We start from the raw sequence: 27,105 nt of genomic DNA on the forward strand, positions 1-27,105 counted from the left end.
GGCAGGCCAGAGACTTGAGATCTCTCCTGTCTTGAATGGGCTTATGTTCCCTTTGAAAAGCCAGGTTTGCAGCTTGGGAATGCTACTTAACACATCAGTCACTTTGGAAAATCAGGTGTCTGTGGTGGTTTGGAGTGTTTTTGCCAGGCTTTGGCTGGTGTGTCAACTGTGTCCATTCCTGGGTCACTCAGATCTAGCCACAGTTACATCTAGAGTGCAGTCAGACATGCAGTTTGATCAGTCGTTGTGACAAACTAAAGGTTTGTTGATCAGCAGCAGGTAAACAAGACAGCTGCTGTGTCTCATGACTGAAAGTGGTGGGGGCAGGTTACTCGAAATTCTCAGGGAGTGACAGTTAAGAGTTGACTGTTGACAGTAAAGGGTGTTAGCTGGTGAACTCTTGGAAAAAAGGGAGCTTCTGGAGCGGAGTGTAAAAGCACGCCAGTAGTTTGAGGAAAACTAGGGCTGGATAATGCTCCTAACTGGTCCCCTCTAATGAGAGAGGATAGTGAATGGAGAGGAGAAACTGAAATAACTCCTCAGTACTCACAAACTAACATGCACACTCCTCCAAGGGAACTTGTGAGGTGGTTAAAGGAAGGACTAGGGGTCTGGAAGAGACTGTGGAAAAGCTGGAATAGTCTCTGAGAGTCAGACAGAGAAAGTTACCGGAGAGTGAAATCACAAATGGTATCAAGGTACCAAAATCAGTCTGTGACAAACTTAGAGTTAAAACACTACAGCCTATGTTAATGCAGAGTGAAGCATTCATACCAAGCAACAACAATATATTCTGTGCAAATATCCCCCCCCGCTGAGTTTCTGTGAATAAAGAGTTGTACTGTTTGCCTTTCAAAAGCACTGGTGCCTGACTTATTGATAGGGATTCATACCTGGCAGACATCCTCAATCCACAAGAGATACAATCCCCAAAGAGACTTTATAGAGTAAACTGGTCATCCCTCGGAAAGACGAAGTGATCAGTCAGAACAGAGTGAGAATCTGAATCCAATAGTATAAACTGAGGCCCCACTCAGTCGAGATTGTTGCAGTTGTCGTCACTGTTCCCTAGTAGATTTAAACTGCACAATCAGACAGCAACATCTGCCTCCCATTCCCAGTTATTGGGCTCCCACTCTAATTCCTCTTCAAACTGTATTAATTTGTTACCTGGTCCATTCCAGTATTTTCCCAGTCATCCATTTTCACACTGCTGTTTTCACTGTCTGAACTCTCCTGTCATGATGTCAAGCCACTTCTGGATGTCGGAACTCCCTCCTGGTGCAAAAGCTGCTTTAGAAGCCTGAAGCTTCCAGTTAATGTCTACCATTTTTTTGAGTCAGCTATATGCACATAACCGGACCTCCACTCACCCTTTTTTTGGGCAATGCTCACACGTTCACTTGTTTCAATGTTTGGGTAGGTTCAGGAGTCCACAGAGGGTCACTTTGGGCCAAAATTTGAAAGCGAAGTGTTGTGTTACATCGGTTGGACGGAGGTAGAAATAGTCCCTAGTTTGCACAGCATGTTGGTGGCCATGTTTCCTGTGCTGGAATTTATTTCCCTGTGCTACATCAGGGGCTTCTTTTGGTGAGAAAGTGAGACTCTGCATTAATGGTTGGTGTTAGAAGGGTCTCCTGGCATTGTGAGAAGAGACTTTAGAACTGATCGCTCTCTGGGGGGAGGCAAGAAAGTGCAGAATGAACTCCAGCAGTCCCACAGGAACATTGACATTTATCAAGAAATTGCCAAGAGTATGGCTTCTAAAGGTTACCAGCGGACTGCCTTGGAATGCCGGACCAAAACTAAGGGACTTCGCCTGACATACAAGAAGGTGGTGGCCCACAACTCAAAATTGGGCAACTCATTAAAGACTTCACCCTACTATGAGGAGCTTAACCAGATCCTGCAGGGGAGGGCCAGTGTGATGGGGAGGACATTGCCACACAGCTTTGAGGACAAGACTGTACCCAGGACCAATGAGAGGAGCATCCCTCCCTCCCAAGAAGCGACCCTGGATCTGTTTCCCCTCAAAGAAGAGTCAGTAGATGACAGTCAAGAGCCACCATCCGGATCAGTCAGCTCATTTGGTGAGTGTTGATCTAAAAGTCCATGTGTATGTGTGTGAGGGCTCCAGCCCCAATTCACACAGCATTCTGCCCCCCCTGCAACTCCAGCCCTCTGGTGACAATGACTGGTCTAGAGGGTGGACTCAATGGCATCTTATTTCACTAAAGCCTCTCCCTCCCAAACCCCCGCCCTACTCAGACTCCACCACAAAATTCCCAAGAATTTTCATTGGGTATGTGCCCTGATAGAACCCAGACAAATATTTCCATATCAATCTTGGCATGTCTGAGATGTGTTGCCTTACCCTCCCTATTACTCTATCCATCTGGTTTTCAGAGTCAGCTGTGTGGTTGGCTATAATACCTGGGACTGTTGTGGACCATGGAGTGTTTCTCGCTGAACTCAATTTACTGATATCACACTACATTTTCTGTTCATTTCAGAAGTAGATGGTGAAATCTCCATGAATCAGGTGGAAGAAGGGGGTGAAGAGGATATGGACGAAATGATGGTGGAGTTCCCACCACAAGAAGGTGCGTATGGTGAGACCAGCACTCAGGAGGTGACCCTCACTATGTGGTTCAGTGGTGGGATCTGCAGTGCACTGGAGCAGTAGAAATTTGGGTGGTGTTATGTCCGCTGACTGCCACTAGGCGCCAGCGGTATGCAACCCGAGCTTGGCTCCGTAAGAACAATAGGGACTAGGATCCTGAGTCTCCCAGTTAGCACCTATCCGAACTGTGGCGGGAAGTACAAACTTTCCAATGGGACTGGTGGGTGTGCCCCTGGGACTGTATATAGTTTGCCACCCCGGCCAGTATTGTGTTGTTGTGTTGTGTACCAGTAAACTATGAGCTGTTAATCACTGAGCGTCTGTCTTCTCTACGTGTTGAACCCATTACGCAACAATGGCGACAAGGATGGAATCCTGCTGAGCTGGCTGAGTCACTGGGGCACCAGAAGAAGACCAGGAACCGCCGCTGCTTCAACAGATGAGCAATGAAGGTGCACAAGCCACTTCCCTGCCATAACCATGCAGCACGATGGCAGTCGCTCCGGGATCAGGACTGGTTTCACCGTTCGACCCTATCTGGCCGTATCATTGGGAAGCCTGGGTTGAGGGACTCAAGTCCATCTTGGTATTCCATGAGGTCACCGATGAAGGAAGGAAGAAGGGCCTCCTCATCGGCTCATGTGGCCCCGCCACAGTGGAGCTAGCTTGCAACTTGCTCGCACCAACCAAGCTAGCTGACATCACGTTCAAGGAGATCGTCAAGGAGCTCCAGGATCACTTTGTTCCCAGGCCATCAGAGATCTCGCGCCACGTGGCATTTCACTCCCCCTCTGTCCCTGCAGCTTGACCCCCACGTGACCCCCATCTGCATGCGTTCCAGGAAGGTCCTGTTCGCTCTGAAACCAAAAATAGACACGGATCTGGACCGTGTCGTAGAACAAGGAGTCCCAGAACCGGTCTCCCAGGCAGCGTGGAAGACCCCCATAGTCACCCCAGTTAAGTCTAACGGGGACGTCCGCATCTGCATGGATTACAAGTGCACATTAAATAAGGTACTTCAGGACCATGCTTATCCAGTCCCGGTAGTAAGCCATGTGCTAGCCACTTTGGCAGGGGCGAAGATCTTTGGCAAACTCGATCTTGCCCAGGCTTACCAACAGCTCCCAGTTGATGAGGCAACCTCCACTGCACAACCATCGTAACTCATAGAAGGGCTTTTAAAGTAAAGAGACTGCAGTTTGGGGTCAGCGTGGCCCTGGGGCTTTTTCAATGTATGATAGATTCTCTCTTGAAAGGGATCTCGGGCGTCACGCCGTTTTTTGATAACGTGCTGATCGCCGTGGCTATGCCGGTCGAGTTTGCCTCCAGACTGCGCGCCATCCTCCACCACTTCCACAAGGCCGGGCTGAAAGTGAAGCGGGAGAAGTGCCTGCTGGGGGTTCCAACCATTGATTTCCTGGGCTTCACGGTCGATGCAGACGGCCTCCATCCGGCTAGGGACAAAGTGAATGCCATCATTGAGGCTCCCCCGCCCAAATCTAAGGCAGAGCTCCAGGCGTTCCTGGGGCTCTTGAACTTCTATCACGCCTTTCTCCCCCACAAGGTAGCGGTTGCAGAGCCCTTGCACCGCCTCCTGAACAAGCCCCGCCAAGCCGCCGCATTCAAAGGTGTCAAAGTGCTGCTTGTCTCTAATGAAGTCCTGGTACATTTAGATGAATCCTTGCCTGCAACGCTTCCCCCTACAGCATGGGCACTGTGTTGGCCCACCAGCTCCCAGACGAGCAGGAGGTGCCTGTCGCATACTACTCCCAGACGCTGTCGGTGGTGGAGCGGAACTACGCCCAGATTGACCGCGAGGGTCTCGCAATCGTGGCGGGCGTAAAGAAGTTCCATGACTTCGTCTACGGCTGGCCCTTCACCATTGCCACAGACCATCACCCGCTTCTCGGTCTCTTCGCTGTGGACTGGCAGACGCCACAGGTCCTCTTGCCGCAGGTCCTCCGGTGGTCCATTTTTCTGTCCGGCTACAACTATGCCCTCGAACACCGCCCCGGGAAGGCTATGGGTCATGCCAACGCCTATAGCCGCCTACCCGTTGTCCATCGAGGCCGACCCGCCTCTGGCACACCACGTCCTACTGGTTGAGGACCTCCCTGAGTCTCCCCTTCAGGCAAGGGACGTTGCTCGCTGCTTGGCCAGGGACCCAATCTTCTCCTGAGTTCTGGGCTGGGTGGTGAGGGGGTGGCCCACGGCCGCAGCGGGCCCTATCTTCGCGGCCTACACAACACGCAGGGATGAGTTGTCTGCACACAAGGGATGCCTACTGTGGGGGGACAGAGTGGTAGTCCCCAGTGCCCTGCGTAACCACGTCCTAAAAGCCCCGCTCGAAGCCCACCCAGGGATCGTCCGCATGAAGGCCCTGGCCAGGAGTTACATATGGTGGCCAGGAATTGATGCGGAAGTGGAGGCTTGGGTGAAGCACTGCCAAACGTGCCAAGCCATCCAGCTGTCTCCACTGAGCGCACCCACACAATCTTGAGAGTCCACCAGAACGCATTGGTCAAGGCTCCACATTGATTTCGCTGGACCATTTCATGGACTGCTATTTCTGGCCACGGTCATCTCCTACTCAAAGTGGCTGGATATAAGCCCTGTCTCTGCCACCTCCTCCAAGGCCATAATCTGAGCCCTTCGTTGGATCTTCATGACCCACGGGCTGCTCGACATCATCGTCTCAGACAACGGGTCGGCATTCACATCCGAAGAGTTCCAGGAGTTCCTCCACAGCAACCTGATCAGGCACATGAGGTCTGCCCCGTTCCACCCCGCCCCCAATGGGCAGGCGGAATGGATGGTGCACACTGCTAAAGAAGCACTTAGCTGCCTGATGGAGGGGGACTGGGAGTTTTGTCTGGCCCGTTTCCTCTTGGCGCAACGGACCACTCCCAACCCAGTCAATGGCTGCTGCCCGGAAGAACTTCTGATTGGCTGGCGGCCCGCAATTCTCTTGGACAGACTACATCCCTATAGGGCCTCAGAGTCGCACAGTCTGTCCAAACAGAGGGAGGCGCCCCACGGGTTCTTCCTGGAGGACACAGTATACGTCCGGATCTATGGCAAGGGCTCCCCATGGCTAGCTGGCTGAATACTCTGCGCCACAGGTCCCGTGTCCTACGAGGTTTCCACAGAAGGTGGCCAGGTCCTGCAGCGGCATGTCGACCAGCTGAGACGGCGCCTGCTCCCGGCTTCGGAGAACACCCCTGCTTCAGGTAACCATAACGCAGACCTTCCAGACAGCCCCGACCGCAAAACCGACAGTGGTAGTTTGCAGGAGCAGGCTCCCATCCCCAGGACACAGCTGGACAACAGGCCGCCTGCCTCTGCCCCGGCACCGGAAGAGGCTCCTCCACCACTGCAGCCGAGCGCACCGGTAACTCCGCCAGCTAAGGCTTCCGACGCCCTGTGCCTGCTCCGAGGCTTTCAACGCGAGAGCACCAGCCCCCAACCTATCTCAAAGACTATGTCACCTAGGCTGGGCTCATACTATGGGGGGAGGGGTGTTATGTCCACTAACCGCCACTAGGCACCAGCGGTATGCAACCCAAGCTTGGCTCCGTAAGAATAATAGGGACTAGGATCCTGAGCCTCCCAGTTAACACCTATCGGAACTGTGGTGGGAAGTTCAAACCTTCCAATGGGACTGGTGGGTGTGCCCCCGGGACTGTACATAGTTGGCTGCCCCGGCCGGTATTGTGTTGTTGCGTTGTGTACCAGTAAAACTATGAGCTGTTAATCACTGAGCGTCTGTCTTCTCTACACGTCGAACCCAGTACACAACAGGTAGACATCTGGGATATTCTTGTCCAAAACACTTCACGGTGCGGAATACTTTGACCCTCCCATTCACCACCCAAAAAATGTCCCTGCCCCTTCCCCTGATGATGGGAAAACTGGCACAGTGAAGATGTCAACCAGTCACCCAGACAGAAATTCAACAGATAGTGGGAGCCTGATAAGGTGCCAATACTTGGGTGAGTAGGCAATCATACCGTCCCCATCTCTTGATCTGCTGGAGTGCGCAGGATCAGCATTGATAACTATGCATGGATTGGAAGACATTTCTTGGTGATGGTGGTGTGTTTCTGAATCACAACCACAACCTTATTCTATCTGTCCACTGATTAACACATCTTTTTTCCACTGTGCACTACTTGTATGTTTACATCCGATCAGGTTGAAGCATGCAGGAGGTGAGTCTCCACCCCCGACCAACAAGCAACGTGGTATACCAGGGCTTTAGGAAGTGGTGACAGGAGCTGATGTCTGCTGCATGTCAACCGGTCACTGGCAAATGATCATCCTCCCCCCCCCCAAAGTTTCCACCAGGAGTGAACCTCTCTGACTTGTCACCTAATTCCCGCTTGACCATTATAACGGCAAGGACAAAGCGTGTTTCAGCTCTTCAGAAAATTGGAGAGGAGATTATGCTGCAGTCTACCAGGGAGCACAAGGTGCTGCTTGAGGTGGGTAGAAAAGACCAGGAAGACTTTATGCAGGTAATGTCAGCATCATATGACGAAGAGAGGCAGTCCCGTGAAGCCACATGCGGCATCTTGCAGGTCGCCCTCACCGCATTGACAGACCTCACAAGGACAATGTTGGGGGTGCTGAGGCTGCCCTGCAGATGGCCAATATACACACTATTTGTCCAGCACTCATTGTGGATCTAAACAGCCCAGGGAATGAGGATGGTGATGTTGGGAATTCACACAACAATGATATGGTGGCAGTGGGATGGCGGCACCACGACTAGACAAAGATCAGCCATCAGTCTCCTCTCATGGCATGCCCCGCGTTGGCCACTGGAAGCGAGTCATCAAGGCCAAAAAACCCTACTCTCCACCAGAGTGAGTCTGGCCAACCCCCAGCTCCTCCCCTTTCATGGATTAGAGTTGTTGCTATAGACTGTTTGCTTGGTTGAAATGTTGGCTCCACACATTCACTCTGTCCTGTTTGGGGTTTTTTTATCCAGTACTGTCCTCCATTGTATTTCAGGGATGCGGTGATGTTGGCACTGTTTTCTGTGCTCTCTCTAAAATAACTGAGTTATCACACTTCCAGAGGAAAAACAATTAAACTTTATAGGTATGTGAGATAAAACCATAAATGTGAAAAAAGACGCAACTATTTACAAACAAGAACGGGAACACCTATCCCACCCTTAAAAACAATACCTGGAACAACCAACAAACAAGAAATGTAACACCCAACCCTCACTAACAAAATTACAATCAAAAGAAGTCCAAGAGTGGGCGACAAATCGTCCTCCTCCCCTGCACCCCCTCACTGTCACCAGATTCTTCTTCCTGCTCCTGCCTTGCCACTGCAGCGGTCAGCTGGATCCCCTCAAATTCCTTCCACAGTCGGACCATGGTTCGCTCCGCCAGATTAAGGTGGTGTACATGATGTTCTACTGAAATGACATGGTAGTGCTCTACATTAACCTCATGTGGGACCTTCCAGTAGTCACAATTACCATAGCTATGGAAACCACAGGAGGGTCAATGTATCATTGTGTTGTCGCCTTAACATTGAACCAAAAGGTTGCTGCCTGCTTTACATCAGCACATTACCAAAACTGCATGGTGCACAGAAGTCTGTGGTTGTTCATGATTGCTTTTTTAAGGTTTACCATTAATAGCTGCTGTTCAATAAATTCTGTATTGATGTTTAAACGTGTGCCTTTTTTCCTCTAGCAATCCCACTCCCATACATACTTTAAGGTTTTGGAGGTCTCTCGTTTACTTTATGATGTTAGCTGCAGGAGACAGCAGAAAAGGGTGCTCACAAGTCTGGCAAGCTGTGTCTACACTCGCCTTGAAGAGCTCCTGGCTGGCCAGCAGCTGCTCCATGGTGACCTGGAGATGCTCTAGGCACTGCCCAAGGCTTGGCAGAGGGTCAACGCTTTTGGGCTCAGCATCATCCCTGCTGGTGGTAGGCTCGCCCCCTCCTGCAAGAGAATAAGTAGCTTTTATGATGTGTATTGATATTCCATGGCAAAACAACTAACGACCATCATGCTTACCACTTTGGGATTTGCACGAGGAATCCTTGGCCACTGTCAGACTTTCTGAGTATGAGGAGATGACCTCTTCTGTGTCTCCTGATCCTAAGATGAGTGGTTGAGAATAAAGGTTATCAGAGGCATTCACACACTCATATTTCCTGGGCTATGTGCCATCATTGATAGAGCACCACAATTTAACCCTTACTATTGTTCCTTGGAGCCCTGTCAGGCCAGGGAGGCTGTTCCTCGGCCAGGTACTGAGGTTTGAATCTTGACACAGTTACCATTCCGGACACTGAATGCCCACAAAAAAATACCCATGGCCTGATACCTTCAGAGTCATAAGAACTGTTCAGTAGGCATAGACAGATGACTCTCCCAAAGTAAATGTTAACCTACCATGCTCACTGTCCTCTGGGGATGCAGCTGCCTGTACCCCTGCACTAACACACAGTCCATGGCCTGTTGATGACAGCTTCGGCGGGAGGGCGGGATAAAAATCAAATAAATTAAATAAAAAATAATTGGTTTCCAACAGGTATCATCATCAGAGCATCATTTGAGCTGGCACTTACTATTGGCATATTCCTTCGTTGATCATAAGTGTCAGTAATTACATCTGCTTATCAGGTCCCAGAATAGTGGAACATCAATGAACAAAGGGGACTTATTTTGGCATCATTCCTGACTTATTTGCTTCAACCTAAAAATGGGGAGTTCCCTGATAAGAGGCATACAACTTAGCTCCTGGCAGACTTCCTGATGCCAGATGCTCTGCGAAGAAAGATATTGTTTTGGGAACATTCAAAGTCTTTCCATCTCATAACTTTGCTGCACAATGTCCTTCAGCTGGGGAGCTTATAATTTCAAACTATATATTCCATTCTATCATTTTATTACTCTAAAAAAGGACCTTTAACCATTAAAAATAATACTTTAATTGATTCTATTCTAAGGGTGCAATCACATGCACAATTAGCCGCGCCATAGGCGCAAATGCTGGGTGGATTTAAAGGGCACGATCAGACATGAACATCTGGGAAGTGCCACGCACCCGTCGGCAACCCATTTTGCTCTGCTGCAGAAGCAGAGTAAAAAGACACCAGGGAAAGTCCGGTGGTAAACGGGTTGCTACGGGCCACGGATGGACTTTCCCCTGTCTGATCGCTCCAGCACACTCTCATGGCACCGGGGTGGTCTGATCAGGCCATCTCAACTCCGTGCCATTGTTTTTTCCCCCCTTCTCAGTATGCGCATCATCGCACACTCCATAGGGAGCCCTCAGTGCTGAGATGCAATTCATCAGTTCCCCATTTAAGCGCATCAGGAACAAATGGCGCAAAAAAACCCCGACTCACCCGCGGTTGTGAAGCCCCCGCAGCTTCAAAGGACTGTGTGATTGTGCAACTGCGGGTCAAATTCCTCCAGAGGAAATAGCCTTGCTTCCCCCCCCCCACACACACACACGTTATCTTGCATGTGTGACCACCACCTAAATCTCCTCTGGCTAGGCTAAATGCTAATAAGGCACAGTGACAGCTGGCATTCTACATTACAAGAGAAATATCAGAAATCACATTCATAAATCACATTCACTGGTCCCTTGTCCTACAAAAAAAAAAAAAACCTTACAGGGATTTTCCAGTCTGGAGCTGGTAACCCAGCAAATTCCACAAGTTAATCATCCAGTGAAGGGAAACTCTCTGTAGACCGCAGAATGGAATCGTGAGGTTGCCAACCTCCTGGTGGGGCATGGAATCCACCCATAGTTATAAATGGTTTCCGGAATAAAGAGATAGTTCCCCTGGAGAAAATGGCAACCTTGAAAAGTGGACTCTATGACATTATACTCCGTTGAAGTCCCTCCCCTCCACACACACCCCCCTTCCCCAGGCTCCATCTCCCCAGATCTCCAGCCCAGAATTGGTAACATTAGTTGTGGTTCATGAAGGCTGCTGTTGAAATAAGTGTTGTTGTTTTTTAAAGTGCTTAACTGGACTTTCACTTCATTAGGTTCTTCCCATTGAAGCCCCAAAGTGGCTTACATTGTTCTCCTCGTCTACATTCTATCCTCACAACAGCCCTGTAACGTGAGTTAGGTTGAGAGGATGTGACCAGTCCAAAGGCATCCAGCCAGCTTCCATGGCAGAGTGGGGATTCAAACCTGGCTCTCCCAGATCCATCTAGTACTCTAGCTACTACATCACACTGGGTCTCCGTTCATTCTTGTCTTTTGCCCTCTTCTACATTATCAATGTATATAGATAAGTCAGTGCAAACAAAGCATTCTGGAGGTGATTATAATTCTGACTGCATCAAAATTCTTCATAGCAGCATCTTCACTGATGTACAGTGTTTGCGGAGAGGGGAAAAATGGAGGGGGAAGAAGGGAGGGATGGAAATGGCTTTCCCCCTAACTGCACAGTAGGAACTATATGGGTTTACCAGATGACTGTTCTCTTTCAGGAGAGGACCTGAGGGAGGAGGAGGATTGCTGTGTTCCCTGTGAACATCTGCATTTTGGACGTTAGGGTCATGAGTGTATTCAATACTAGGGAAACATAAGGGGGCACTCCATGGAAATAGGGTGGGGGGACTGTTTGGACACTCACTTATTTGTCTCTTCTGGCTCCAACTTGGTGTCCCCCCCCCCCCGCTCCCACAGGCAACAAAGGAGGTTGAAACATGGGGACCTACCACTTACTGAGGGAGATGCCTCTCCAATCCTTCAATGCTTCATAAAATGCAGCCTGTTCTCTTTTGAAGTTGGTACGACATTGGGAGGTACTGTGCAGGTGTCCAGCCTCTGTGAGTGCCCTGGCCACCTCATAGAGGGTCATGGTCTCCAGATGGGTGCTGGTCATGACTCGCAATCCATAACCCTTGTCATGAAGGAATTTGAGTATTAGCTCTAATTCTTCCTGCTGCCAAAATACCATTTTTTTCATGCGCATGTCCATACCGGAAGAGTTTTTCAGCAAGTTTGCTTGTGTGTATGCAATGTGTGTGCACACAATTGCTCAAGTGCTCACCCAGAATAAAACAAGGGGAGGGAGTGTTAAAAGTTTTCTGGAAATTTTCATGGCTCCATAAGGCTAAACAATGAGGAGCACACTCTACCCATATCCATTTTCTTTACATGTGGTTGGGTTTACCACACAGTCTAACCTTCTCCTCTGCCCTCCAAGAGGCAGGTGGGACTCCTGCTACTCCATACTCCGTGGGCAATCCAGGCCACTATAAACCGTGGTGGAGAGCCAAGGAGAGTAGCAGTACTGGTGACCAGTCCTGAGGAGGGCTGGAGTTTCACCTGTATGCTCCCTTGAAGCTGCCGTCCAAGCTGAGCCAAAGGCCAAGACTAAAAAACTCCCCTGAGGGGCCAAAGCCTTTATCTGCCTGGCTCCGCCCCCGGGGTGGGTCCATACTTTCCCGCACTTTTCCCCTAAAGCTTCTGGGAAATGTAGGCAGGGAGGTATGGCAGTTCCATTGTTCCCTATGGAGCACCTCCCCCCTCCAGAGGACTACCCAACTGTCAACCATTTTAAAGTAACCTGCTGCCGCTGCCTGGCTGCGGCTTTTCCCTCCGGCCCCTCGACACGCAGGCACAGAGGGAAGGAACCGTGGCGTGCCGCCGATGCATGGGATCGCATTCTGGCGGCTCTAATTGCGGTAGCACAAATAGCCCTGCCTCCCCAACCCCCCGCGTTATCCGACCCATGTGATTGGGACCAATAAAAAGTTTTTAAATGAATAAAGAAAGGGAAACTCCACATTCAGAGGTAGAAAACCCCTCAATACCTATTCCAGGAGGCAACGTCTGGGGAAAGCAAGTCAAAGTATTATTTCTTACTCCTTTTATTTTTACCCAGAGACTCTCAACTGGACTTTCATGCTCAGATTCACGTATTTCCTCACAAGTATATCACTCTTTTACATATAATGTGACTCCTCCGCCCTTTCTTATTCATCTGTACCTTTTAAATAAGTTATACTCCTCAATCCTAATATTCCAATTGTGATTGTCATCCCACCAAGTTTCAATAATGCCTATTAGGTCATAGTCCCCTTCCTATATCAGGACTTCAAGTTCCTCCTGCTTGTTTCCCATACCCCAAAGGAGGCCTTTGCTCCAGAGGGAGCTAGTGCTGGTTGGTCTTCCTCCTGTCTGTCAAAGACAATAGGGAACCCTTAGTGCACAAGAATAGCCACAAATAACACCCACCAAGGGAAGACCATCCACAATTCACAACAATATATACCCAAGGTACAAAGTTGGGTTAGTGGTCATAACCCAATAGAATGCATAAGCACATATCCAACAGATTGCTCACGACAATTAAACGTATTTTACAAAAAGATACATCTCTCCCAGGTATAACTCAAGACGTTTCAATGATCTTCAACAGCGGCCAGTAAAACGGAACTGTGAAGCAATCATAAATATACATAGAAAGACAAGATGGACTACATAATGCACATATCACCTGCCTCCAGTCTTCTGGCACCTCACCTGTTCTCCAAGAATTCTCAAAAATAATGGACAGAGGCTCAGAAATTACATCCACGCGTTATTTTAGTACCCTTGGATGCAGCTCATCTGGACCCGAGGACTTAGTTTCATTTAAAGAAACTAGGCATTTATGTACTACCCCTATGCCAATCCTCCCTTCCTTCATCAGACTAACCTTATCTCTTTTTTAAAGAAAATTACTATCTTGCTGGATCAGGTGAATGCTGTAGACATAGTTGATCTTGATTTCAGTAAGGCTTTTGGTAAGGTTCCGCATAATATTCTTGTTGACAAATTGGAAAAAAGTGGTTTGGAACCTATGACTGTTAGGTGGATCTATAACTGGTTGACAGATCACACCCAAAGAGTGCTTGTGAATGGTTCCTCATCTCCTTGGAGAGGAGTGACAAGTGGAGTGCCTGAAGGATCTGTCCTGGGACCTGTTTTGTTCAACATCTTTATCAATGATTTGGATGAAGGGATAGAGGGAATGCGTATTAAATTTGCAGATGACACTAAATTGGGAGGGGTAGCGAATACGGTAGAAGACAGAGTCAGGTTACAGAATGATCTTGACAGGTTGGAAAACTGGGCTCAAACAAATAAAATGAATTTCAATGGGGATAAATGTAAAGTTTTGCATTTAGGTAGGAAAAATCAAATGCATATGTTGGGGAGGCTTGTCTTGGCAGTAGTATGTGCGAAAAGGATCTAAGGGTCTTAGTAGACCATACATTGAACATGAGTCAGCAGTGTGATGCGGTAGCTAAAAAGGCAAGTGCAATTTTGGGTTGTATCAACAGTAGTATAGTGTCCAGATAACGCAAAGTGATGGTCTCGCTTTACTCTGCTCTAGTTAGCCCTCACCTAGAGTATTGTGCTCTAGAGGACAAATCTATGAAGGTGGTGAGGTGTCTGGAGATCAAGTCCTATGAGGAAAGGCTGAAGAAGCTGGGTATGTTTAGCCTGGAGAGGAGATGACTGAGAGGTGATATGATAACCATCTTCAAGTCCTTGAAGGGCTGTCATATAGAGGATGGTACAGAGTTGTTTTCTGTTGCCTCAGAAGGTTGGACCAGAACCAACGGGTTGATATTAAATTCGAAGAGATTTTGGCTAAGCATTAGGAAGAACTTCCTGACAGAGTGGTTCCTAAGTGGAACAGGCTTCCTCAGGAGGTGGTGGGCTCTCCTTTTTTGAGGTTTTCAAACAGAGGCTATATGGCCATCTGACAGCAATGTGGATTGTGTGAATTTAGGCAGTTCATGAGAGCGAGGGCAGGAAGGGTTGCCTCAGTGCTTAGTTCTTGTGGCCATTTCTTACACACCCAGGAAAATGTTGATTGCCACTTTAGGGTCCGGAAGTAATTTTTTCCCCAGGCCGGTTTGGCCAGAGATCCTGGAGGTTTTTTGTCATCTTCTGGGCATGGAACAGGGGTCACTGGGGGTGTGGGGGGAGGTATTTGTGAATTTCCTGCCTTTTGCAGGGGTTGGACTAGATGACCCTGGAGGTCCCTTCCAACTCTATGATTCTATGATTTTATGATTCTAAAGTCTCCTTGAGAGAAGTGGCCTGCTTCAGGAGTAGGGGCAGAAAGCAGAACTAGTGGCTAGGGGAGGCATAAAAGACTTCAGATGAAGTGAGTAGGGGAAGCTGCTGGCTGGAAGCTGGGAAGGAGTAGTGCGCAGACAGGCTTGGTGTCTGTGCAGCCTGGGGAAGTGGAAAGCCTCCTGGATACTTGTAAGGCAACAGTCCATGCCCAAAGGAAAGTCAAGAGAAACTTTGCTCACCTGACCCAGGAATACTGGCTCCCTGCACCCAGTTTAATACTGCAGAAAGGGGACAGTAGCCAGAACCAGAGTTTAAGGAGCTGACATTGTAATGCTAGTCATCTTGAGACTTTGTGGTGAGAATGCAACAAAATCTAAACAAATCTAATGCAGCATTCTTTGTTTCTTCTACAGGAAATGTTTAGTCCTGATTTTTTTTTAAAAATATGCTTCATTTTCTCCTTGAAGTCTTTATCAGTAGTAATCTGCTTGATTGCTCGTGACAAAAATTTATACTTCCAGCCAGTTGCAGATTCCTATTTCAAATAACCAAACATTTAAAAAATCTGAAGCAAACTCTAATTATTAGCTAGGTGTAATCAATTATTCTTAGCTTGCATAGTCGTGTATGCATAATAAACTGCAAACATATGGGAAAGCTTCAGAAGGCTAATATTGCATGCAAACACAAACATGTTCGACATAAATAATGCTTAATTCAATGAAGAAATTAATTTCATGGATTTTAGTTAGCAAAGTTTTTGAAGTGGAAATGTTTTTTGCCTTTACGTACAGGACTTGTTTACAATTAACTCTTTCCAACCACTGAGACAGTGGTTTCTGTTTCTTGTACTAGATTGTCTAAGGGATTCCCACCCCTTTGGTAATTTCTTTGTCTTGTTTGCAGCAGTTTGCAACTCTTTCCTAAGTATTGGGTATATTCACAGTTTTCTTACAGAGCACAAACACAGTTATACTTTTTAAATTCCATATGTATGTTGAACAGTACTATTTTATCGGCTAAGTTATAAATGATGCCTTTTATAACGTTAAACTGGTAAGAATAAATTTAGATTTGATAAGAAAATAAATATTGGATGTTTTATCTGCTTTTCCCAGTGGATTAGAGTACAAGCAACGGCGAATTTAATGGGTATATGGGATTACTTTCCAATTCCTTGTCCCGATGTGTATGTCTGGATTATGCCTACAAGACAGTCACTAGACTTGGCACCAGGGGTCATTTCTTGCAGGAGTGCACAGGAGCAGAGCTCCGGCAGTAAAGAGCCCAGGGGGCGGGCACATACAGCAAGCCCATCCCCCTGCTCCTAGCAGCCCTCAGTCAGAGCAAGAAGCAGCCAGGTAAGTTGCAGAGCTCCCCCCAGCCCCCTGGTCCAAAACAATCCAGTGGCACCTTTAAGACCAAGTTTTATTCAGGTATAAGCTCTCCCTCCTCTGCAAGGACAGATCTGCACATTTCCCCCCCACCCCAATAGGTAGCAATACAAAACAGTCCAGTGGAGCCTGAGTGGTGGATGTTGCCTTCTGACACACTTCCAGTGATGTCAGGGGGTGTGGCATATGCAAATAAGTTATGCTAATGAGTTATGCTAATGAGCTCCTGCACCTCTTTTTCTATGAAATAACCCCTGCTTGGCACAACCCAAACACATCTAGTACCATATTTCTCTAAACTACAGTGTCTAAGGGAAGAGTACAAAAAGAGTAGAGAAAGGGAGGGGGAGAATTCTTTTCTGCTGTCATCTACTAAAGTCATACCATGAACTAAAGTTCATGATTAATTTTAGCTTGTTTGTGGTTCACAAACTGAATACTGGTTCATGAATTGAAGTTCATGGTAGGTCAACCAGCATGAACTTTCCATGAATTTTCAAGCAGATCATAGTGGTTTGTGCGCATTCATGAATGGATACATTTCCAGAAAGACTGTCTCCATTTAATCTAAATTTTTACCAAACTTCAAAGCAATAGGAGGAGCAGAACTTGGAAAGCATGTAGAGGAGCATCTGGGGGAAGTCCCCTGCGAATCTGATGTCTCTAGCTTGCACAGGATCCATTCTATACACTCCTGAACCTGCGCCTGCAATTCCCCCAGAAAGCACCTTCCTGGGGGTACCTTCTTTGGGGGCCGTAACTTGGATCCTATAAATCAAGTTTGGCCAAATTGCAGCTTGGGAGCCTAATTTAATGTTAATAAAAAGCAAATTTGGACTTTTGGTTTATGGCAGCGTGCTGAGCAGATGCACCTCCCGGACCTCCCGGGGGTGAAGCTGCGCACCAGCAGAAAGGGGGGGCGAGGCATCGCACCCCTCCCAGGAGCCTGGCGAAAGGCTCCTGGCCAGGGGACTTCTGAGAGGTCGCCTCTTCACTAGCGCAATGCTGGGGAATCGAGGCGCTTCTCCATCCCGACGGTCCCTCTGCTGAGTGTCCGAACGGAACTGGTGACGCTGACCGGGACAAGCACTGGAGATTGAGTGGCTAAAACAGAGGCTTTGCGAGGTCGGATGACCAAATATGAACGTGAGTCGGACTAGAGCGTATTCGCTAAGTTAAAAAGAAAGCTCCCCACCCCACGGACTAGAAAGCAAAGCGAGCGGGGGAGGGGCCCCTCCCATACGCATAAACTTAAAAGCGAGACGGGGGAGCGGAAGTAAAAGTGGCAAATCTGTTGGGAAAGCCTTACCAAGGAGCGTATGAGCGCATATTAAGAGACTTTAAGAATTTTGGTGAAGGTAAACAGTCTATAAAGATGGCAGGGAAGAGGACGGAGAAGGAGAAACTTTCAAAAGCAAAAGTAGTTGAGAGTCCACGACTGGAAAAAACACCAAGTTGGCTAAAACGTTGGCGGAGTCCCTGTGCCCCCTGCTGGACCAGATGAATAATCTCAGGGAACAGCTGTCAACAATGAACCAATGTATCACTACTCAGCAGACACAATTGAACGAGACTCTTAAAATTACGGAACAAACAGCTGAGAAAGTGAAAGAAATTGACACCACTGCCCAAAAGGTGAAGAAAAAGGTACAAAAATTGGAAAAGAAGCAAGTTTCTACAGAAGAACAGCTTTTACAATTACAAATGGAGAAGGCAAACCTGGTCCTTCGTTTCCAAGGTGTCCCAGAGACTAAGGGTGAGAATCTGAAGCAAATGATGAGCGAAGCACTGGCCCCAGTGACAGATCTGAAGGCGGAGTATCTTATGAGTGAAATGGATGTGGCCTATAGGTTCTATTCCGTATACATAAAAAAGAATAATCTGCCTGGGGAAATAGTAATGAGATTCTCGAAGAGGCACATGAGGGATTCTATCATGAGAGCGACGGCGGGGACACCCTTGAAAATCGGGAACAGTACCATCAGGATTATGAAAGATATCCCATTTGAAATAAGACAACGGAGAAAGAAATATAAAGATTTAATTCTTTTTCTTCAAACAAATGCAATTAGCTATCAGTGGTTATATCCAGAGGGCGTAACCTTAAAACCCCAGGACAAAAAAAGAAAAGCATGTTTCCAAAGCATGGGACTTTTTGAGAATCCAGTTGGGTGAGGCAGAGGAAGTGGATAAAGAGGAGAAGGACAGTAAGTCCAGTGGCGAGCTGGACTCAGGGTCTTCTGGAGAGGACTCTCCTTCTGAGAAAGGGGTGGCGGCTCCTAAAAGTCCTTACAAACTGCGGAAAAGACAAGATAAGAAAAAATGAAGGCTGAAGGACTCTGAAAATATTGTAGTTTACATTGAGATGCTTAGGGGTCTTTTTACAACAGATAAATTTAAGATTTGAAAGTTATATTAGCATATCTGACTAAGTTCATAAAATTGTTAGCGTTTAAAGAGATTGCTTTGTGTACAAGCAAATTTGATGATCTCCACTCTTGGGTTTTTAGGTAGTAGTGGTTATCTTTTCTTTCTCCTTATTTGTAGTTTCCCCTCCCCATTTTCATTGTAGTTTGTAGTCCTTATATAAAATGCAATTAAAAAATCCCCTTTGGGGGGCCCCCAAAAAAGAAACCATATTTTGAGGGGAAAGGATGATTCAGGAATTATATTTACAATTTCTCTGTAGATTTCTCCAAGTTGTTCTCCCAGTCTGCTGACTACCTTCTTCCCTTGTTCATAGTCCATATGTCCCAACTGCCTGTGTCACATCAAGCAGCATATGTCCAACTCTCTCCTTGGAAATGGCAACAGCAGCAACCATGTTTCTTTTTTCTGGAGATGAAAGCAAAGAAATTGAATCAGGCCATCTGAGGAGTGGGGTTCACTTTTTGACATTTTGGTATAGTGGTTAAGTGCGCGGACTCTAATCTGGGAGAACCGGGTTTAATTCCCCACTCCTCCACTTGCACCTGCTGGATGACCATGGGCAAGCCATAGTTCTGATAAGAGCTGTCCTTGGAAAGAGCAGTTTCTGTCAAGAGCTCTCTCAGCCCCACCGACCTCACAGGGTTTCTGTTGTGGGGAGGGGAAGGAAAAGGAGCTTGTAAGCTGCTCTGAGACTCTTTTGGGTAGTGAAGGGCGGGGTATAAATCCAATTTCTTCTTCTTCTTTAAAATCAGTGCAGATGTGCAAGATTAATTAAGTTGTAAAATCTGCATGTGGTGGTCAGGAAATAACTAATAAATGGGCTTGTAGTGAGGAAAAATAGGAGACACAAGGAAGAAAAAAAAACCAAACACCAAATGGGGAGACTGATTAACAGCTGCACTCCTGGAGGTGCTGTCTAAGGAGTAAGTCCCTTTCAATTAAGTGAGTCCTAATTTTGAGTAAATGTATTTACTGTGAGGCTGGGCATTGCAGAATTATTGTGGCAACAGTGCTAGAGTAAGAGCTGTGTGGATCTAGATTCTACTGGATTGCAGAGTAGCTTTGTTTCAAGAGTACTAAAGGGAGAGCCCTAACAGGGAAAAGGCTGCCCTTTGGAGTTTAGTTAGAATTCTGTAATTTGTTAGCAAGTATGTAGTTTGGAGAGTCAGAAGGGAGTACTCTTGTTTGCATTCTGTTAATTTTCAATTAGGACAGAAAAATGAAATAGGCAAACTCCAGTCCTATCTCTCCTGCCTGATATCACGTGCCAAAAACCATGTTCTCGACTATGGGGCTTCAATCATCTTTTCACTCACCATACCCATTCACAGTTCCACACATAAATGAGACTACTTGTTAGCCTGGTTGCTCTGAGTTCTTATCAATATTGGGGAACATGTGATATTATAAAGTGACAATAGGCAATAAGGGAACAAACACCTGTATATACAGAGGTCCCGCTTCTTCCAGAGATACCAGAAATAGACACGGAGGCTGACTTCAGTATAAAAATGTTTTCCATTTACTGGAGATTCTTCACACACAAACAATACACACGCACACACACAATTATACAGCTTCTAGGAAAATTAGATAGACAATCAAGAGATGTTCGCATGAGCAGGAGATCATTGGGGGCAATATTTACCTGTCCTGATGAGATGATGCATCTCAGTGGAAAAATAAGGGAGACTAATAAGGAATGAGAATTCTGCTAGGAAATGGAAATTGTGCTCTGAACCGGCAGAAGCACGTGGAAGACTCTGGCTGCAGTCCAAGAGTCTTAGAGGCAGCATAGGTTCAGGATAGGAAGAGCTAAAAGCTTAAAGAGCCAGAAAGGATGTATAGAGGGCGAAGAGGGGGCGTAGAGAGTGCGGGGAGCATGGAAAGAACGAGCACATTGCTGGGTGCCCAATTTTGTATGGGGGGCTCTGAGTGGAGGGCTTTGCTGGCCACCTCCCTTGAGACCACCCCTTGGTGGTCCGTTCCAGAAGTCACGTCCGCAATGGGAAAAGGGCTTATGGTTTGGTCAACATTGAATTCTAACTTAACTTGTGACAGAGACACCTTGAGGGCCGTTATGACTTATCGGCTAGCACCTATTGTGTTCTTTGTCTCAGATCTGCAGAACTGGTTCCTGAAATGGATGAGGAAGGCCAAGTCCTTTGTCAAGCGAAAGGCGGGGTCTCTTGTGCCTCTCCATGCAGAGAAGGGGGCGGGGGGCTGCCAGCGTGATGAAGAAGGCATTGGGACTTCTTTAAAATCAATGATTAAAATTAATTATTAAAATTAATGGTGTTGGGAGTCCTTAGTTTAAACAGTGATGGCAGATGGCTGTTTTAGAGTGTTTCATGTGTCTAAGAGTACGTCTGGAACAGGGCAACCTCGGGAACCACGTAAACATCGTCTCAGGCTCTTGCTGGTGCATGTCTGGCATCACAATCTGGTCACCTTACATCAGAGTCCCCTTTGCACATTTTACACCGAGTTCATTTATGTCCGTAAGAGAGCACAAATCTCCTTGCTGGGCAACATACTTGCAGATTACCTTCTGGGCTGGTAAATAATCTTGCCTTGCCTGTCTTGTCATTGAATTGTTCCTTAATCATGACAATCTAAGATGTAGATTACTTGTTGGAGTCTGACGCAGTTAAATTTGCTAGATATCATCAGCCCACTTTGTGGTAATGAAGCTTCCAATATTGACAGAGCTGCCATATGCCTAAATTACCTTATCGATGGAAGTGATTACATTTTTTTTACCTTCTTTCTTCACAGGCACACTGGTGCAGCAAGAGCTGCAGTTGATAACTTGACCAAAAGTTTTGCCATTGAATGGGCCAAGAGTGGAGTGAGAATTAACTCCATTGCTCCGGTAGGTAGTGGAATATGACTAGACAAGCTCAAACACTTTTGGTCTCTCAAAGGGGTGGTGCTAGCTACATATTAAAAAGTCCTCTGTCTGTGTCCAGGACCACCACAAGGACATTGAATCAGATGTGAATTGTGAATTCCTTCTGAGAACTCAGCTCCCAGGTGGCAAGACCTGATTTTGACTGAGTCCATGACAGATGGGGAGAAGGGGCTTATGCCTTTCCCCGTGCCATTTTCTGGACCAGAAATATCTTCGGAGGAGTGATTTTTGCTCCTATTGGATTGATGGGGTACACATAGGTTTCTGCAACTAGTCAAATAGCACCCCCAGGGGCCTTTTCAAATTGGAGAATGGTACAGTGGGGATCGTTCTCAATGCATGGCATGGTCTTGATCAAAATCTGTTCCCTGCTGGAAATTTACAGCTCCTGTCTGATTGAAAGTCCTCATGAATGGGAAATAACCCAAGGAAGGACTTCATAACATGGAGATAAGGTCTGGTTGTATGCCTTAGCTTGATTGCTGATTTGGAACCAAGTGTGTTTTTCAAATGCTGGATGTGCAGTTGATTATGATTATTGGAGTCTATCAAGAGTTTTGAGACTAAACACAAAGAGTTTGGGATGTCTTTGAATGGAATTTGAGGGCAAAATCTCTTCATAGTTAATCTGTTGAAATTCACAAAGCATGTAGAGATCTGCTGTAAATTATTTTTTATATAAATTAAGTTTAGGAGAAAGAAGATTTTAAAGTTGAAATTAAATTACTTCATTGAGGTGGATTCATTGGCACAGTTGTAGGGGCAAAAAAAGAATCAGATCTGCAACAATGCCAAGATCCTTATTGTGAGCCCACCACCAATTTCTGTGTTTGTGTGGATCTATGGCATATTCACAGTTCTACTAATGAATGAGTATTAAACAAATTGAAGAAAGCTGGGATTTTGTGTAAAAATACCTGTATTTTATAGCTGGAATATTTCTTGTTTTTCAGTAGGGTAGCCCTTGGGCTTAGAAACGTGTAACTCTGTTGAGGATTGCACTGCTAAGCATCTACTATGTATAATGTGTAGGTCATCAGTTTTTAAAAATTTGTGGTGGGGTTTCTTTTGTTGTGTAGAATAATAATGGGACCTTTCCTTTCAACGCAGGGAGTGATCTTTTCAGAAACTGCTGTTGCAAACTACAAAGAAGCTGGTGAAACAATGTTTAAAAACTCAGTTTCAAAGATTCCTGCAAAAAGACTAGGAGTGCCTGAAGAGGTATAATAGCTCAACATATATGTAATATTTAACATGGCAAAGGGCCTTCCAGGTGATTGACACACACACCCCCGTCATTATATTGGCTCAGATCCACTGATGCACACGCAAAAACATAAATGTACTTAGCAGAGTTCTGCTTGCATACGATTGCGTGCAACATTTAGTACTTTCCTTTGTACGTATAGTAGTGTCCAGAAATTGGTTGGATGAGATCTTGTGCAAGCAGAAACGCAAGTGGGGAATACAGTAAGTTTGACTTAGCACAAGCAGCCACCAAGGTTTTTTTTCTAGTGTTTCTGCTAGCACAAGTGGAGATTTTGTGCTGGATCTAACCCATCACCCTCAGTTTATCACAAAGCATAAGTCCCAGCTGTATGTAATAGATGGGAGGTGGTTACAGGGGACATGGCTATGCAGTGGGTGATGGTGGTTCTTATCAACATCACCTCACTCTCTCTTTGTGTGTGTGGGGGGGAGGTGTTTGTTTGTTTTTTACACTCGGCAGTGGCTTAGTTCAGACTGAACAAATAAAATGGCTGAAACTGAGGCACTGGGACATAAACTGTGGGCAAGAATCAGATGGTGGTGAGGAGAATATGACTTTTGGGCTTGGATTGGGATAGTTGACTGATAGTCAAAAGACAACATCTAATCCCAAAGAAATGTTATCTGTCTCCTGGCAGTGCTAATAAAATTTAATCAAGTTATGATAAAAAGTTTGTTGGATGTTTTACTCAGAGGAAGAGAGAGTGGTTGCCCATGTGAATGTTGAACATGCCCCAGGCAAGAGAAATGTTCCTCTTAACTGTGGGGTGCTTTCACCCACAGTCCAGTCACCCACTGAAGAGCTGTTTCATGAAACAAAATATACCCAGCTCTTAGAATTGTTATGTTATGGAGATTATTTGTGATGGTAGTTGGAGTTCCCTAACTAAAGAAGTATAGAAACTCTTAATTAGCATTTGTAGGCAGTAAAATGCCAAGAGGCAAATTTCTGTTTCAGTTAAATACCTTGGTGGGGAATGCTCTGTAGTTAGTTAGTCGCCAGTGATGGCTAGTCTGAGGAGCCTTTATAGCTAGAGTGGTCTAGAAGAGATGGATCCCCCAGTCATTTTCATAGTAAGTGAACATCTTGATTCTTTGAAAGGTGTCTTCCTTGGTATGTTTCCTGCTCTCTCCGGGTGCCTCCTATATAACTGGGGAAACTGTGAAGGTTGATGGTGGACAAAGCTTATACTCTTGCCAATGGGAAGTTGCAGGTAAAAAACTCTCATTTTAAAAAAATGCTTTTATACTCTCTGTGAATATACGTAAGATCTTAGTAAATAGTTAGGGAGGTAGGACAAGAAGCCAGAATTTTAAAAAGTAGCTTTAGGCAGTGTAGAATATGAAAACTGGCACAGGATTTGGCTCCTGAAACTTGGTTTTTGTTTCTTTGTCTTGGAAACATTCTTTTCATGGTTGCGAGGGAAGAAATTTTAAAATTACTGCACAGACCCAGGATGGGCACCCTAAAAACAAAAGGGTTAATTGTAGAATAAATTGTCATAGGAAAGACCTTCCTTCATCCAACACAACTGATGAGTTCGTGCCACAATAACAAGTCAGTCTCCAAGGCTGTGTCTACTTCAACAGTCTTAATCGTGTTTCATTTTGTTTTGGAGGCTTGCTCGCCAAAAAGTGATCTTGCATTTTCTGTATTGTTCTTTTGAGAAATTCCAGCTTGTGTTTTTCCTAATAAATGCTGAATTTGCACATGTATGCATTAGGGTTGCCAGGTCCCCTTGCCGCATTGACAGGGGGATTGGGGGGGGGGGGCTTTCTGGGATATCACCAACACGATGATGTCACCCAGAAGTGACATGAGCAATGTTGCGAGGCGATCATTGCAAACCAGAGGTCATGTGTGAAATCCCTGATGTGATGACATCACTTCCAGGCGACATCATCACATCGGGGACATTGTGCCCGGACCTGGCTGTTGGGGGGGGGGGGTTTCGGGGCAGAAGCCCCAAAAAACAGGGGAACCCCCACTGGGACCTGGGGACTGGCCTAGTATGCATTTAACTTTCCAATAAATTTTAAGGTTGTATGTGAGGATGTTAAACTAGCCAGGGTTTTACCTGCTGCTCCAAGATGAAAATAGTAAGATGTCTAGCACTGAAATACTAGGCGGTGTTACTTCTAAAACGATCGAAGCCGGTAAGCTTAGAAGAGTATAACAGTCTTTAGGATTACACTGTAGGAGGCATGGGTACAATGTAGCCAATTAAATTATTGATGCTGGTCACACAAGAGCTCATACCTCCTGTTTAGCTAGGCAGGGGTAAGAATGAAAAACTGGCTTTTTCCCCAAAGAAACTGAATCTTATTGTATCTTTTCTCACAGATCATAACAGATGGCCATCTGCTCCAGAGGGAAATAATTCTAAAGCACTCACAAGGCTGCTTTCTGGAAAATCTTTGTCAAAACTGTAAAATAAACCAATGAGCTTGGTCTCCCATTAGCGAGGGAATGTAGTGTTAATGAAACCTGAATGCCTCTAATGCATTTTTATATGGCCTGGACAAAGCTGTACCTTTCAATAATGATGACCATTTGTCTAAATATGCTGTGTACCTTAGCTATGGAAGGAAAACTGTAAAATATTGTCAGTATTGCTTCCTTTAATCTCTCTCTTTGCAATGTGATTGCACTATGTCTGTCTATGTTACTTCTGAAGTGAATGAGGCTCATCAAAATTCTGCAGCCATGATCTGATCTATTTTGTACTAATTTCCAATCACCATGCATGCCAGTGCTAAAGAGAATGGGTTGGATCCTGTGACTTATCCACTAAGTCTTTTTTCACCAGAGAAGTGGAAGCCTTTCTATGCTGAATGAAAACATGGTGGAAGGAAGTTCTAGTATCCATCTTAGTGGCAATCCTGTAATCCATGGGATGAATCTTTCCTACTTCCCTCTTCCAGGTATAGCCCATTATGCTCTCTGAAATACTCTGAAAAAAGAAGGGAGACCTCAGGGGCTAGCATGGGGTGTGATGGGGGGAGGCTGAGTGAAATGGGAGAATTGGGGGGGGGAACCCTTTTTATTATGGAAATGTTCTATGGGAAGAAGATACATTTGGATCAAGCTCAGCATATGTTTCTGAGCCATAAACATGTTGGTCATACTTAATGACTAATAGCACAGGAACCAGTGACACAGCGACCATTTTTAATTTAAGCTGTCTTGCATTCAAGGGAAAATGATCACTAAGCTTCCTTTTCAGATCTGTTCTTCAATTATGGGAGTTTGTGTTTCTAAATAAATGTTGGCCTATTCCTCTGCAAAGATAGCACAACTTACTTTTACTAAATCTGTAATCTATTCCTCTACAAAGATAGCACAACTTACTTTTACTAAATCTGTAATCACGCTGAATTAATACTAGTGAGTAAAGAAGTAACCTTTCCAGAAACTGATAGCATTAAAAAATGATTTTTCTGGATGGAACTGAAAATTGAGGGAAGGGAGGAGATTGAAATATGCATAGTTGTCAGTGCTACACTTGGCCATATCCACTAGTATTAAAGAAATCAGCTGAAGCCAAACTAATGCAGGGTAAAGAAATAAACAACGGCGGCACTTCAAGCTGGATCTCTGGGTGTTCATTTTTCTGTTTTTGTTAATAAATATGTCCTTTATTTTTTATTTAAATTTTATTTGATTTTTCTCAAAATACATCAAAAATGCAATATTTTAAGAATAAGAAGTAATCCAATATACATTAGGTATTCAACAACATACAAAATCAATATCCGATACAGGTTCAGTAAGAACTTCTCCCAAAACCCAATTACTGCGGTGTGATTGTATTAATGTATGTAACAAGAAAAAAATAATACTATACCTATAAGCTAACAACATATTTTATAACTACAGAATAGCCAATAAAATAATCTAATGAAGAAGAGGAAGACGCTAACAGTGTATTGTGATATCCTAATTCATATTGCGGGATTAAGATTCACAACCATTGTTGGACGTGAGTCCAGGAGGTAGGAATAAATTGTTCTGTGGTGAGGAAATCTAGAATGGGTTCCCATTTTTTCATAAATTGGTATTTGACTGGCTTCAGGGATACATTATTCAACTTGTATGTGAATATGTCCTTTATTTTACAAAATTTATATACAATCTTTCTGCTCTCACAGAGGACACCAATGCAACTATTAAAACATATATAATAAAACCGCATTTTAAAACCATCCAAAACAACCCCTCCAAAACATGTAATCAGAACAGTTAAAGCCAGAGCTAAAATATAGACATAAGATGACCGTAGTGGTCAGGTTCACAAGGGCGCAAGTCCTCCTTCAGGTATGTTGCTGCCAAATCATGTAGTTTTAAAGGTCAACACCAGCATCTTGTACTCAGTAACAAATCAG

At 45.6% G+C, this 27,105-nt stretch overlaps 2 protein-coding genes across 2 annotated transcripts in view; both read left to right on the forward strand.

Moving 5' to 3' along the window:
- MPPED1 (metallophosphoesterase domain containing 1) overlaps positions 1-2,686 on the forward strand; it is an 84,084-nt gene extending 81,398 nt beyond the window's left edge. Inside the window, exons 5-6 of the mRNA XM_015422972.1 lie at positions 1,632-2,090; positions 2,514-2,686. Of these exons, the coding sequence (XP_015278458.1) occupies positions 1,632-2,090; positions 2,514-2,686 (632 nt within the window). The remainder of the gene's footprint in view (positions 1-1,631; positions 2,091-2,513) is intronic.
- Positions 2,687-20,859: 18,173 nt separating this feature from the next.
- Positions 20,860-26,312, forward strand: LOC107120305 (peroxisomal trans-2-enoyl-CoA reductase-like). The gene is made up of 5 exons (XM_015422973.1): positions 20,860-21,095; positions 21,315-21,411; positions 22,561-22,671; positions 23,822-23,933; positions 25,064-26,312. The coding sequence occupies exons 1-5, from the start codon at positions 20,860-20,862 to the stop codon at positions 25,150-25,152; spliced, it is 645 nt and encodes a 214-aa protein (XP_015278459.1). The 3' UTR covers positions 25,153-26,312.
- The last annotated feature ends 793 nt before the right edge of the window (positions 26,313-27,105 follow it).

The sequence above is a fragment of the Gekko japonicus genome, unplaced genomic scaffold, assembly GCF_001447785.1.
Source record: "Gekko japonicus isolate JY-2015 unplaced genomic scaffold, Gekko_japonicus_V1.1 scaffold145, whole genome shotgun sequence".
NCBI lineage: Eukaryota > Metazoa > Chordata > Lepidosauria > Squamata > Gekkonidae > Gekko > Gekko japonicus.

Excerpts from the sequence above, each read along its gene's own strand:
- LOC107120305 (XM_015422973.1), top strand. The coding sequence starts at position 20,860 with ATGGCAGATGGCTGTTTTAGAGTGTTTCATGTGTCTAAGAGTACGTCT. Across the intron at positions 22,672-23,821 it reads GACTAGGAGTGCCTGAAGAG|GTGTCTTCCTTGGTATGTTT; the intron begins GTATAATAGCTC and ends ATTCTTTGAAAG. Across the intron at positions 23,934-25,063 it reads TTGCCAATGGGAAGTTGCAG|ATCATAACAGATGGCCATCT; the intron begins GTAAAAAACTCT and ends CTTTTCTCACAG.